Genomic DNA, 14,076 nt, shown 5'->3' with positions numbered 1-14,076 from the left:
CTTCTGTGTGGCACCTTGTCAAATGCCTTTTGGAAGTCTAAATACACTACGTCCACTGGTTCCCCTTTATCCACCCTATATGTTACTTCCTCAAAGAACTCCAGCAAATTTGTCAAACATGACTGCCCCTTCATAAAACCATGCTGACTTTGTCCTATTAAACTATTTCTGGGTACCACACCTCAGGAAGGATGTCAAGGCTTGGAGAAGATGCAGAGGAGGTTTACTAGGATGGTAACCAGGGATGAGGGACTTCAATTACATGGAGAGCCTGGAGAAGCTGGGATTGTTCTCTTTAGAGCAGAGAAGGTTAAGGGGAGATTTAATAGAGGCGTTCAAAATCGTGAAGGGTTTTGTTAGAGTACATAGGGAGAAACTGTTTCCAGTGGCAGGAGGGTCGGCAACCAGAGGACACAGATTTAAGGTAATTAGCAAAAGAACCAGAGGGGAGGTGAGGAGAACATTTTTTACGCAGCGAGTTGTTGTGATCTGGAACGCGCTGCCTGAAAGGGCGGTGGAAGCAGATTAAACAGTAACTTTCAAAAAGGAATTGGATAAATACTTGAAGGAGAAAAAACTGCAGGGCTATGGGGAAAGAGCAGGGGGGAGTGGGACTAATTAGAGAGCTCTTACAAAGAGCCGGCACAGGCACGATTGGCCGAATGGCCTCCTTCTGTGCTGTATCATTCTATGAACCTCAAATACAAACAGTAGTTTTGAGCTTACATGGGCTACTCTCCCTCCCCATTATGGTGACAAGTGATTGTTCACAGACAATGTTTATGAAACATGAAACTTCCAGCTTGCAGCAAAGGTTGGGTACAGGCAACGTATAAAGCGGATGGCAGCAATTGCTAATATAACCTCCTCCAGCCCTACAACCCTCCCAGATCTCGGCGCTCCTCCAATTCTGGCCTCTTGCGCATCCCCCGATTTTCATCGCTCCACCACTGACGGCCGTGCCTTCAGCTGCCTGGGCCCCAAGCTCTGGAATTCCCTCCCTAAACCTCTCCGCCTCTCTCTCCTCCTTTAAAACTCTCCTTGAAACCGACCTCTTCGACCAAGCTTTTAGTCACCTGCCCTAATATCTCCCAATGTGGCTCGCTGGCAAATCTTGTCTGATAATCGCTCCCGTGAAGCGCCTTGGGACGATTTACTACGTTAAAGACGCTATATAAATGCAAGTTGTTGTGGGGAAAGTAATCGAAACAAGCGGACACTTAAGTTACAATACTCCCACCACCCCACTATCACCTGATCCATAGCATTTTGGCCTTTACAAGGTGCGCACTACACTTTGATTACATTGCGTCATACAGCGTAAAGTATCAAAAACTGAGAAAGTTGAGTCAAGGCCCAGTCGCATCTTAAGAGAAACTATGACAATAGGGAGGGATGGTGGGTGCAAATATTTAACTAAGTAGCTTCTGCTGGAGCAAGGATGTCTTACTCCAGTTATACAGGGCCTTGGTGAGACCACACCTGGAGTACTGTGTGCAGCTTTGGTCTCCTTACCTAAGAAAGGATATACTCGCCATAGAGGGAGTGCAGCGAAGGTTCACTAGGCTGATTCCTGGGATGGCAGGACTGTCGTATGAGGAGAGATTGGGTCGACTAGGCCTGTATTCACCAGAGTTTAGAAGAATGAGAGGGGATCTCATTGAAACGTATAAAATTCTGACAGGGCTAGACAGACTGGATGCAGGGAGGATGTTTCCCCTGGCTGGAGGTTTAGAACGAGGGGTCACAGTCTCAGGATACGGGGTAGGACATTTAGGACTGAGATGAGGAGAAATTTCTTCACTCAGAGGGTGGTGAACCTGTGGAATTCTCTACCACAGAAGGCTGTGGAGGCCCAGTCACTGAATATATTTATGAAGGAGATAGATAGATTTCTAGACACAAAAGGCATCAAGGGGTATGGGGAGAGAGCGGGAATATGGTATTGAGATAGAGGATCAGCCATGATCATATTGAATGGCGGAGCAGGCTCGAAGGGCCGAATGGCCTACTCCTGCTCCTATTTTTCTATGTTTCTAACTTTCTTTCCCATACAGTTAACTACCAGTCGAATCAAATAGCATAAATCTGATATGAGTTGCAGTCGCGTTAAGCCTGATCAGTGGCGAGTGAGAGAGAGGGAGAGACAGAGAGATGATGAGATAGATAGGGACCGTATTAAGTCAGAATTCAAACTAAGAATTGTTAGGTCTGTGCCCAAAATAGTGCGGAGAAGGAAGATCTGCTTAGGTCCATTTTTAAAATTTAAATGGACACCTAACATAATAAGGGATATCCTATTTATCTAAAACATAACCAAACAAAATTATAACTCAAAGCTTACAGAGAGCTTCGGAACGGATTCCGACAAAGTCTGTTATTTTTAACATTCATGACATTTTGACAATGGAAAGTTGCCTGTGCAGTGCTATGTAAAGCTGCATACTTTACATATCGACAGTCCATATTGTTCAGAAAAATAAACATCTGTTCAAACATATTTCAAAATTAGAAATAGCAGAGGACAGTGATTCACGGCATTATCCAGCTACCTTCCAACACAGCACTGTTCCAGCCGTGGCACAGTGGGCAGCACTCTCGCCTCACAGTCAGAAGGTTGTGGGTTCAAGACCCATTCCAGAAACTGGAGCACAAAATCTAGGCTGACACTCCAGTGCAGTACTGAGGGAGGGCCGCACTGTCGGAGGAGCAGCGCTGAGGGAGCGCCGCACTGTCGGAGGGGCAGTACTGAGGGAGCGCCGCACTGTCGGAGGGGCAGTACTGAGGGAGGGCCGCACTGTCGGAGGAGCAGCGCTGAGGGAGCGCCGCACTGTCGGAGGGGCAGTACTGAGGGAGGGCCGCACTGTCGGAGGAGCAGCGCTGAGGGAGCGCCGCACTGTCGGAGGGGCAGTACTGAGGGAGCGCCGCACTGTCGGAGGGGCAGTACTGAGGGAGGGCCGCACTGTCGGAGGAGCAGCGCTGAGGGAGCGCCGCACTGTCGGAGGGGCAGTACTGAGGGAGAGCCGCACTGTCGGAGGAGCAGCGCTGAGGGAGCGCCGCACTGTTGGAGGGGCAGTACTGAGGGAGCGCCGCACTGTCGGAGGGGCAGCACTGGGGGAGGGGCCGCATTGTCGGAGGTGCTGCCTTTCAGATGAGACGTTAAACCGAGGCCCCATCTGCTCTCTCGGGTGGATGTCAAAATAATTGAAAGGATAAACTTTACAGGGCTATGGGGAAATAGCAAGGGGGTGGGATCAATTGAATAGCTCTACCAACGAGGCCGAATGGCCTCTGTCTGTGCTATATCATTCTATGATAATGAGACCGCATTGCCAGTCACAATATTTGACTTGAATTCTTTGGCAAGAGTGCATGTATCTAAAACTCTGCTGCCCGTGTCCTAACTCACACCAAGTCCCGTTCACCCATCACCCCCTGTGCTCGCTGACCTACATTGGGTCCCGGTTAAGCAACGCCTCGATTTTAAAATTCTCATCCTTGTTTTCAAATCCCTCCATGGCCTCCACCCTCCTGATCTCTGTAACCTCTTCCAGTCCCACAACTCTCCTATATATCTGCGCTCCTCCGATTCTGGCCTCGAGAGCATCCCTGATTTTAATCGCTCCACCATTGGTGGCCGTGCCTTCAGCTGCCCGGGCCCCGAACTCTGGAATTCCCTCCCTAAACCTCTCCGCATCTCTCTCCTCCTTTAAGACGCTCCTTAAAATCTACCCATCTGCCCCAACATCTTCTTACGTGGCTCGGTATGAAATTTTGTTTGATAATCGCTCCTGTGAAGTGCCTTAGGACATTTTACTACGTTAAAGGCGCTATATAAATGCAAGTAGTTGTTGTTGTTTGAGAGAACGGATTAATTTCCACGACGTTAAAGGTGAATTTGAATAGGTTATAACATTCTGCAGATGCACATGGGCTACACGCAGCATCAAAACCGTCATTTAGCACGCAGCATCAAAACCGTCATTTAGCACGCAGGAGCAACCAAAATAAATGAACGTCTCTTCTGAACACACACAGTAGAAATAAAATGGGAGTCTTTACCAGAGCTAAGCAGATTGGCTTCCTCGTCTCCTCACTAGCCACATTCGGCACTGCATCCTCAAAAGATGCTTGCTCAGACTGCTGTTTGCAAATATAACCGCAGTTCCTTTCGACAATGGTCCTCAAACCTTGGAACAGAATGATACTGGCAGTGCAGCCCATTCCACTTGTGTGCAGAGGCGCTCATCGATCATTCTGGTTCCATGTGGACGTTCGAACGCTACCGTTCCGAATAAAGGTCAGCGGCGCCACGCTCAGCATCCTCCTCCCCTCGGGAACCCACCCCACAGAGTAACTCCACCGCTCTCCTGTCTTCCACCGTTAGCGGTGAACAGCAACACAGCTCCGAGAAAACATCACAAGGGAGTCAAAAGGCTGCAGAATTTTTTTTTTTTAAATCACACAGCCAGCACTGCAGCACGAAAACACTGTTGGAATTGCAAGACCAGGGCTTTCTTCGAGGAGTTAAAGATGCAATGGCAAGCATCAGATTAAAGATGAAAACTATATTCGTTCACAACACGGGGTCATCTTCCGAGGCAACTAGATTTGTCGTCCGACAGAGATCGAGCTGAAGCACTGCTGTCGCTGGTTCCTGCCCCTGTTTCAGTTCAGTTCGATAGCTGCGAGGCTCAAATCTCCCGGTAGGCTTTGCAGTGTCTTTAGTGCCGAGATACACGTTGCCTCCCGTCTATTTTGCTGATCTGAAGGCATGGTGATTCGTTATTCGAGATCCCACTGGGATACGCATGGAAACCGGGCCGAAGGAAACTGAGGAGCGTGTAAATAATCTGCAGCTGCCAATTAAAGCATCACCAGCAGCAACTTAGTGTTTTTTTTAAATCACTCTTACCACCACCTCAAAACAAAAGCCTTTTTCAGAAAACCAACCAGCCAGGCATGCTGAAACATCTCGAAAGGACCACTGCTGTCTAGGACAAGCGCTCGTCCAAAACAAACCCCCCAAAATATTACAGAAATCCTCAACGTCAATTTTAAAAACACAACTACGGCAAACACGTGTGTACGATATACTTAAAACGTTTCGTAATTATAACAGGAATTATACAATGGTACGTGCGAGCAGAAAACGCTTACTGCTATTAGCCACGCTTAAAGCTGTGATGGGATAGTGATCAGGAAAGAGAGGTTTAAGTGCCCCCGCCCCCGCCACCATGGCGGTTCAGCTGCCAAGGACAGTGTCAGCCGTGGCTCAGTGGGCAGCACTCTCGCCTCCCGAGTCCGAAGATTGTGGGTTCACAGTCCCCACTCCAGAGACTGGAGCACAAAATCCCGGCCGACACTCCAGTGCAGTGCTGAGGGAGTGCTGCACTGTCGGAGGTGCTGTCTTTCTGATAAGACGTTAAACAGATACCCCACATCTGCCCTCTCGGGTGAGCACCTTTCACGATCTCACGACGTCCCAAAACACTTCGCGGCCAACGAAGTACTTCTGAAGTATGTTGTAATGTAGGAAACGCAGCAGCCAATTTACACACAGCAAGCTCCCACAAACAGTAATGAAATAATGTTTCTTTTTTTTCAAGTAATGTTGAGGAATAGATATTGGATCGGACCCTAAGGAGAACTCCCCTGCTCTTCCGGCCAATAGTGCAATGGGATCTTTTACGTCCATCTGAGAGAGCAGACGGGGCCTCGGTTTAACGTCTCATCCAAAAGACATCCAAGTGTAGCGCTCCCTCAGTACTGCCCCTCCAACAGTGCAGCACTCCCTCAATACTGCCCTCCGACAGTGCGGCGCTCCCTCAGTACTGCTCCTCCGACAGTTCAGCGCTCCCTCAGTACTGCCCCTCCGACAGTGCGGCGCTCCCTCAGTACTGACAGTGCAGCGCTTCCTCAGCACTGCCCCTCTGACAGTGCGGCGCTTCCTCAGCATTGCCACTCCGACAGTGCGGTGCTCCCTCAGCACTGCCCCTCCGACAGTGCGGCGCTCCCTCAGTACTGCCCCTCCGACAGTTCAGCGCTCCCTCAGTACTGCCCCTCCGACAGTGCAGCGCTTCCTCAGCACTGCCCCTCTGACAGTGCGGCGCTTCCTCAGCACTGCCCCTCCAACAGTGTGGCGCTCCCTCAGTACTGCCCCTCCGAGAGTGCAGCACTTCCTCAGTACCACCCCTCCGACAGTGCGGCACTCCGAGTACTACACTGGAGTGTTAACCTAGATTTTTGTGCTCAAGCCTCTGGAGTGAAACTTGAACCCACGATCTTCTGATTCATTGCAGATTATGGTTTATTGCATAACTGGTCATGTCAACTTGATCAAACAAATAAAAGCACATGGGTAGCTTTACAATAAGAACAGAAGCTATATCACGTGAAAGCATAGATACATAGATACATAGAAGATAGGAGCAGGAGTAGGCCATTCGGCCCTTCTTGCCTGCTCCGCCATTTAATGAGATCATGGCTGATCCTTTAATTCAGTATCCCGTCCCCGCCTTCTCTCCGTAACCCTTAACCCCTTTTGCCCGTAGAAATATATCTAATTCCCTCTTAAATATATTTAATGAGCTGGCGTACACTGCCCTCTGTGGCAATGAGTTCCACAGGTTCACCACTCTCTGAGTGAAGAAATTCCCCCTCATCTCTGTCCTAAATGGTTTAGCCCTTATCCTTAAATTATGTCCTCTAGTTCTGTTCTCACCCGCCAAGGGAAACATTCCTTCTGCATCCAGTCTGTCTAGACCTGTCAGAATTTTATACACTTCTATGAGGTCCCCTCTCAATCTTCTAAACTCCAGTGTGTACATCCCTAAACTACATAGTCTCTCCTCATAGGTCATTCCCGCCATTCCTGGTATCAGCCTGGTGAATCGCCGCTGCACCCCCTCCATGGCAAGAACATCCTTCCTCAGATGAGGCGACCAAAACTGTACACAGTACTCGAGGTGTGGTCTCACCAGTGCCCTGTACAGCTGCAGCAAGGTATCCCTGTTCCTGTATTCTAACCCTTTTGCTATGAAGGCCAGCATACCGTTTGCCTTCTTGACCGCCTGTTGCACCTGCATGCTCGCCTTCAGTGACTGGTGTACAAGAACACCCAGGTCTCTCTGTACTTCCCCCTCTCCCAATCTATTGCCATTTAAATAATAATTTGCCCTCCCGTTCCTGCACCCAAGGTGGATAACTTCGCACTTGTCCACATTATAGTGCATCTGCCATTTATCCGCCCAATCGCCCAGTCTGTCCAAATCGCTCTGGAGCTTCCTGGTCTCTTCCTCTGAGCCCACCCCACCTCCTAGTTTAGTGTCGTCTGCAAATTTGGAAATGCTGCATCCGACTCCCTGATCCAGGTCATTAATGTAAATTGTGAACAGCTGGGGGCCCAGGACAGATCCCTGTGGTACCCCACTTGTTACTGCCTGCCATTCAGAAAATGAGCCGTTTATTCCAACTCTCTGTTTTCTATCTGACAGCCAGTTCCCTATCCACGCCAAAACTTTCCCCTTTATCCCATGAGCCTCAATTTTCCATGCTAATCTTTTATGTGGGACCTTATCGAAGGCCTTTTGGAAGTCCAGGTACACCACATCTACTGGCTCTCCCCCATCTATTCTACCAGTTACTCCCTCAAAAAATTCCAATAGATTAGTCAAGCACGATTTACCCTTTGTAAATCCATGTTGACTCTGTCCTATCCTGTCCCCATTTGCTAAGTGCTCCGCTATTTCATCCTTAATGATGGACTCCAGCATTTTGCCCACAACTGATGTAAGGCTTACAGGTCTGTAATTACCTGCTTTTTCCCTACCCCCCTTTTTGAATAGTGGGGTAACGTTAGCTACCCTCCAATCCATCGGCACTGTTCCCGAGTCTAATGAATTCTGAAAAATCATCCTTAGTGCATCCGCTATCTCTAGGGCCACCTCCTTCAGTACCCTAGGATGCATGTTATCAGGCCCTGGGGATTTGTCCACCTTCAATCCCTTTAGCTTCCTTAACACCATATCCTTAGAGATATTGATTTGCGTCAGTTCCTCCTTTGCCAATGTCCCTATTTTTCCCGATATCCCAGGGAGGTTTTTTGTGTCTTCCTTCGTAAAGACTGACCCAAAGTATGCATTTAGTTGATCTGCCATTTCCTTATTTCCCATTATATATTCCCCCGTATCTGACTGCAATGGACCAACTTTGGTTTTCACCAGTCTTTTCCTTTTGATATATTTATAAAAGCTTTTGGAGTTAGTTTTTATATTTTCCGCCAGCTTGTTTTCGTAAGCTATTTTGCCCCTCTTGATCATGCCCTTTGCCCTCCTTTGCTCTATCTTAAACTGTTCCCAATCTTCCGCTCTGGCGCTTTTTTTGGCTATTTTATACGCCCTATCTTTGGATTTTATGCTGTCTCTAATTTCCCCTGTTATCCACGGTTGAGTCACCTTTTTAGATTTCCTTTTATGCCAGATTGGTATAAACAATTTTTGCAATTTTGTCATTCTATCTTTAAATGTTTGCCATTGTTTATCTACCTCCAGTCCTCTCAGGAACGTTGTCCAATCAGACCTACTCAGTTCCCGTCTCATGGCATCATAATTCCCCTTGTTTAAATTCAGGACCTTAGTCTCTGAGTCAATTTCTTCGCTCTCCATTTCGAGTGAGAAATCGATCATGTTATGATCGCTCTGACCCAAGGGTCCCCGTACAACAAGATTACTGATTAGTCCCTTCTCATTGCACAGTACCCAGTCCAATATAGCCTGTTCCCGAGTTGGTTCCTCGACATATTGATCCAGATAACCATCCCTTAAACACTCAAGGAATTCCTCCTCCTCATTATTTTTACTGATTAGGCTAGTCCAATCTATATGTAAGTTAAAGTCACCTGTGATGACAGCTGTGCTCTTATTGCACGCTTCTCTAATTTCCCTCGTGATGCCCTCCCTAACCTCTATTTTACTATTTGGAGGCCTATATACCACTCCTATTAATGTTTTTCGCCCCTCGCTATTTCTTAGCTCCACCCATATAGATTCTGTATTAACTGAGTTAATATCCTTCCTTTCAATTGCATTTATCCCCTCTTTTACTAGCAATGCTACCCCTCCTCCCTTTCTTTTTTGTCGATCCTTCCTAAATACTGAATACCCCTGTATGTTAAGCTCCCAGCCCTGCTCACCCTGCAACCATGTTTCCGTAATCCCAATTAGATCATAATTATTAACCTCTATTTCCACAGCTAATTCATCTACCTTGTTCCTGATGCTTCTCGCATTAAGGTATAAAACCCTCAGGCTTTTTTTATGCTCACATTTTTTATGAATTAGTTTGGCCCTTTGTTTTTTGTTCCTCACCCTTTTACCATTTATTTCTGTCTGCCTTTCACTTTCCTCTATTTCACTACATAGGTTTCTAGCCCCCTGCCATACTAGTTTAAATGCTCCCGAACTGCTTTATCAAAAATTACCCCGAGAACATCAGTTCCATCTCTGCACAGGTGTAGACCGTCCCTTTTGTATAGGTCACACCTACCACAAAACTGGTTCCAATGCCTCAAAAATTTAAAACCCTCCCTCTTACACCACTGCTCAAGCCACGTATTTAGCCTAACTATCCTGTTCTCTGTACTCTTACTAGCACGTGGCACTGGTAGTAATCCAGAGATTACTACCTTCGAGGTCCTACTTTTTAGCTTGGCTCCTAACTCCCTAAATTCTACTTGTAGGACCTCTTCCCTTTTTTTAGCTACGTCGTTGGTACCAACATGTATCACGACAACTGGCTGTTCCCCCTCCCCCTCCAGAATGTTCTGCACCCGCGCCGAGACATCCTTGACCCTTGCACCAGGGAGGCAACATACCATCCTGGAGTCTCGGTCGCGACCACAGAAACCCCTATCTATTCCCCTTACAATCGAATCCCCTATTACTATAGCCCTGCCACTCTTTTTCCCTCCCTTCTTTGCAACAGAGCCAGTCATGGTGCCATGAGCCTGGCTGCTGGTGCCTTCCCCCGATGCGTCACCCCCCCCGACAACAGTACCTAAGACGGTGAACCTGTTGCTAAGGGAGACAACCCCAGGGGATTTCTGCACTACCTTCCTGCCCTTGCTCTGCCTTTTGGTCACCCATGTACTGTCTACGCTGGCCTTAACCTGCGGTGTGACCAACTCACTAAATGTGCTATCCACACCCCTCTCAGAATCGTGGATGCTCCAAAGTGAGTCCATCTGCAGCTCAAGGGCCGTCATGCGGTCCCACATGAGCTGCAGCTGGACACACTTCCCGCACACATAGTCGTCAGGGACACAGGAAGCGTCCCTGATTTCCCACATGTTACAGGAGGAGCATGACACAGGTCCGAGCTCTACTGCCATGACTTAACCCTTATATTACTTTTTAATTTTCTAGTTTTAGTTTATTTATCGACTTTTGTTTTCCCGAAGCTTACTTAGACCAATGTATACTGTACTCCTCTTATTCCTTTTTAAACTAACCAAATCCCACTAGTTTTGGTTTTACTTTCTAGGAAGGTTTGAGGAAAGTACTTACCAGTTAGTCTTACCTCCCTGGTCTTTCGCTGACTTCCCGGTCTTGTGTCCCCTTGGTCCTACGCCGACTTCCCGCTCCTCCCGGTTAAGCAAGTTAATACAACATTTTGCTGTAAAGTTGCTGTAAAGTTAGTCTCCGTCTTTCCCACCTCACAATTATTTTGCAATATCACTATAAAATACTCAAACATTTTCTATAAAAAATGTCAGCATTCTGACAGTTTTTATCATTAGTACACTATGCACAGCTAAGCATGAACTAGAATTAAATACTGAGAATCACATCGGTACATCTCATTCACCACAGCACATTAAGGGATGGGAGTGCACCTTCACATAAACACTGAATGAAGGAGCGGCACATCAATTCTCCAGGGAAATAACTGGAAAAAAAAACCCACGGGACCGTCACTATACTGAGTCCTAATCCCAGCACTCCAACACGCCGCAGCTTAGTTTTAATTATAGCACTCTGGTTCTTAGAATCCCAATTATTTCTTTCATGTCTCTGTGGGAAATTAAGCAGAATTTCCTTTTTTTCCTTTTTGTTGGCCAGACAAAGACAAAATCTCCTAAATCTGTTGTAATTTTAGGGGTGAAATTTCGTGAGGCGTCTTCAGGATAGGCTTGGTGCCAGAGACGGCCGACTTCAAGAACATGGTCGTACTGGCTTCAGGCGAAAAGTTGGTGTTGGCACCAGTCGCCAAGTGCAAAGTGATGCAATAAAAGGTGCTCCGATTTCCTGCCCCATTCTCTGCACCCTCTGGAGTTGTAAACGTTGGCAGCCAATTTGCACACAGCAAGCTCCCACGAACAGTATTGCGATAATGGCCAGATAATCTGTTTTTAGTGATGTTGGTCGAGGGATACGTGTTGGTCCAGGACATAGAAAACATAGAAGATAGGAGCAGGAGTAGGCCATTCGGCCCCTCGAGCCTGCTCCGCCATTCAATGCGATCATGGCTGATCATCCAAATTCAGTACCCTGTCCCTGCTTTCTCCCCATATCCCTTGATCCCTTTAGCCTTAAAAAATATATCCAACTCCTTCTTTAATATATTTAATGAATTGGCCTCAACTGTCTTCTGTGGTAGAGAATTCCACAGGTTCACCACTCTCTGGGTGAAGAAATTCCTCCTCATCTCTGTCCTAAATGGCTTACCCCCTTATCTTTAGACCGTGACCCCTGGTTCTGGAATACCCCGCCATCGGGAACATCCTTCCTGCATCTAGTCTGTCTAGTCCTGTTAGAATTTTATAAGTTTCAATGAGATCCCCTCTCATTCTTCTGAACTCCAGCGAATATAAGCCCAATCGACCCAATCTCTCCTCATACGTCATTCCTGCCATCCCAGGTATCAGTCTGGTGAATCTTCGTTGCACTCCCTCCATGGCAAGAACATCCTTCCTCAGATAAGGCGACCAAAACTGCACACAAACTCAAGGTGCGGTCTCACCAAGGCCCTGTACAACTGCAGCATCCTTGCTCCTGTACTTGAATCCTCTCGCTATGAAGGCCAACATACCATTTGCCTTCTTAACCGCCTGCTGCACCTGCATGTTTACCTTCAGCGACTGGTGCACAAGGACGCCCAGGTCTCGTTGCACTTCCCCTTCTCCCAATCTATTGCCGTTCAGATAATAATCTGCCTTCCTGTTTTTGCCACCAAAGTGGATAACCTCGCATTTATCCACATTATACTGCATCTGTCATGCATCTGCCCAATCACCCAACCTGTCCAATTCATACTGGAGTTTCTCTGCATCCTCCTCACAGCACACCCACCCACCCAGCTTTGTGTCGTCTGCAAACTTGGAGATATTACATCTAGTTCCCTCGTCTAGATCATAGACACCGGGAAGGACTCCCCTGCTCTTCTTTGGAAAATGTCAGGAGATCTTTCACGTCCACCCAAGGGGGCAGACCTGGTTTCACGTCTCATCCAAAGGACGGCACCTCCGACAGTGCAGCACTCCCTCAGTACTGCACTGGGAGTGTCAGTCTCCAATCTGTGCTCAAGTCTCTGAAGTGGGCCTTGAACTCTACACCCTTTTGACTCAGATGCGAGAGTGCTACCCACTGAGCCACAGCTGACATCAAGGGAGAAAAGAAATAAAATCAGCCAGGATCCCTATTCCTAATCTGCATCCAGTGTTTCTTAACAGGTACCGGTAGTGTCGTGGTTCTGTTACTGGACTAGTAATCCAGAGGCCTGCACTAATGATCTGGAGACGTGAATTCAAATCCCTCCACTATCTAAATTAAATTTAGTTAAATAAATCTGGAATAAAAAGCTAGTATCAGTAATGGTGACCATGGAACTACTGGATTGTTGTAAAAACCCATCTGGTTCACTAATGCCCTTTCGGGAAGGAAATCTGCCGCCCTTACCCGGTCTGGCCGATATGTGACTCCAGACTCACAGCAATGTGGTTGATTCTTAACTGCCCTCTGAAATGGCCGAGCAAGCCACTCCGTTGTATTCAAGAAGGCAGCTCACCACCTCCTTCTCGGGGGCAATTAGGGATGGGCAATGAATGCTGATCTTGCCGGCAATGTCCGCTGATCTTGCCGGCAACGTCTGCATCCAGTGAACAAATTTTTAAAAAGTGCAATACGAGGGTAGGACCAGGTTCATCCATGATGCCTTCGAGACTAAAACTAAATAGTGTACATGGTACAGTTTTAGTGTGACAACTTGCAATTCAAGGATATTCGATATTTAGGAAGGACAGGCGAAAAGGAAAAGGAGGTGGGGTGGCCTTGTTAGTAAAGGATGAAATCAGAGCAATAGTGAGAAAGGATATTGGCTCAGAAAATCAAGATGTAGAATCAGTCTGGGTGGAGCTAAGAAGCACCAAGGGGCAGAAAACATTGGTGTGAGTTGTCCAAACAGTAGTGGTGATGTAGGGGATGGCATCAAACAGGAAATTAGAGATGCATGTAACAAGGCTACTACAGGAATCATGGGTGACTTTAATCTACATATAGACTGGCCAAACCAAATTAGCAATAATACTGTGGAGGATGAATTCCTGGAGTGTGTACGAGATGGTTTTTTAGACCAGTATGTTGAGGAGCCAACTAGGGAACAGGGTATTGTACAATGAGAAGAGGTTAATTAATAATCTTGATGTGCGGGGTCCTTTAGGGAAGAGTGACCATAACATGATAGAATTCTTCATTAAAATGGAAAGTGAAGAGGTCCAGCCCGAAACTAGGGTCCTAAATCTAAGCAAAGGAAACTACCATGGTATGAGGAGTGAGTTGGCTATGGGGAGCTTCATTAAAAGGCATGATGGTGGATAGGCAATGGCTAACGTTTAAGGAACGAATGCATGAATTGCAACAGTTATACATTCCTTTCTGGCACAAAAACACAAAAGGAAAAGCAGACCAACCATGGCTAACAAAAGAAATTAAGGACAGTATTAGATCCAAAGAGGAGTCATATAAAGTTGCCAGAAAAAGTAGCAAGCCTGAGGATTGGGAGCAGTTTAGAGTTCAGCAA

At 47.1% G+C, this 14,076-nt stretch overlaps 1 protein-coding gene across 6 annotated transcripts in view; it reads right to left on the bottom strand.

Moving 5' to 3' along the window:
• LOC147111436 (dedicator of cytokinesis protein 9-like) overlaps nucleotides 1-14,076 on the bottom strand; it is a 499,826-nt gene that overhangs the window by 389,072 nt on the left and 96,678 nt on the right. For 2 of the 6 annotated variants that reach the window (XM_085998428.1, XM_085998429.1), the window contains exon 1: nucleotides 4,063-4,292. The exons of 1 other annotated variant lie outside the window; for it this stretch is intronic. In XM_085998428.1, coding sequence (XP_085854554.1) covers nucleotides 4,063-4,224 — 162 coding nt within the window. In that variant the 5' untranslated portion in view covers nucleotides 4,225-4,292. Of the gene's footprint in view, nucleotides 1-4,062; nucleotides 4,298-14,076 lie in introns of those variants that run through there. 3 more of the 6 variants (XM_085998430.1, XM_085998422.1, XM_085998424.1) reach the window with 3 other exon arrangements.

The sequence above is a fragment of the Somniosus microcephalus genome, chromosome 10 (assembly GCF_052327205.1).
Source record: "Somniosus microcephalus isolate GS21.2 chromosome 10, FLI_Smic_1.0, whole genome shotgun sequence".
Taxonomy (NCBI): Eukaryota; Metazoa; Chordata; class Chondrichthyes; order Squaliformes; family Somniosidae; genus Somniosus; species Somniosus microcephalus.
Note: the sequence above shows the minus strand (reverse complement) of the source record. Positions and strands in the feature narration are given on the sequence as shown.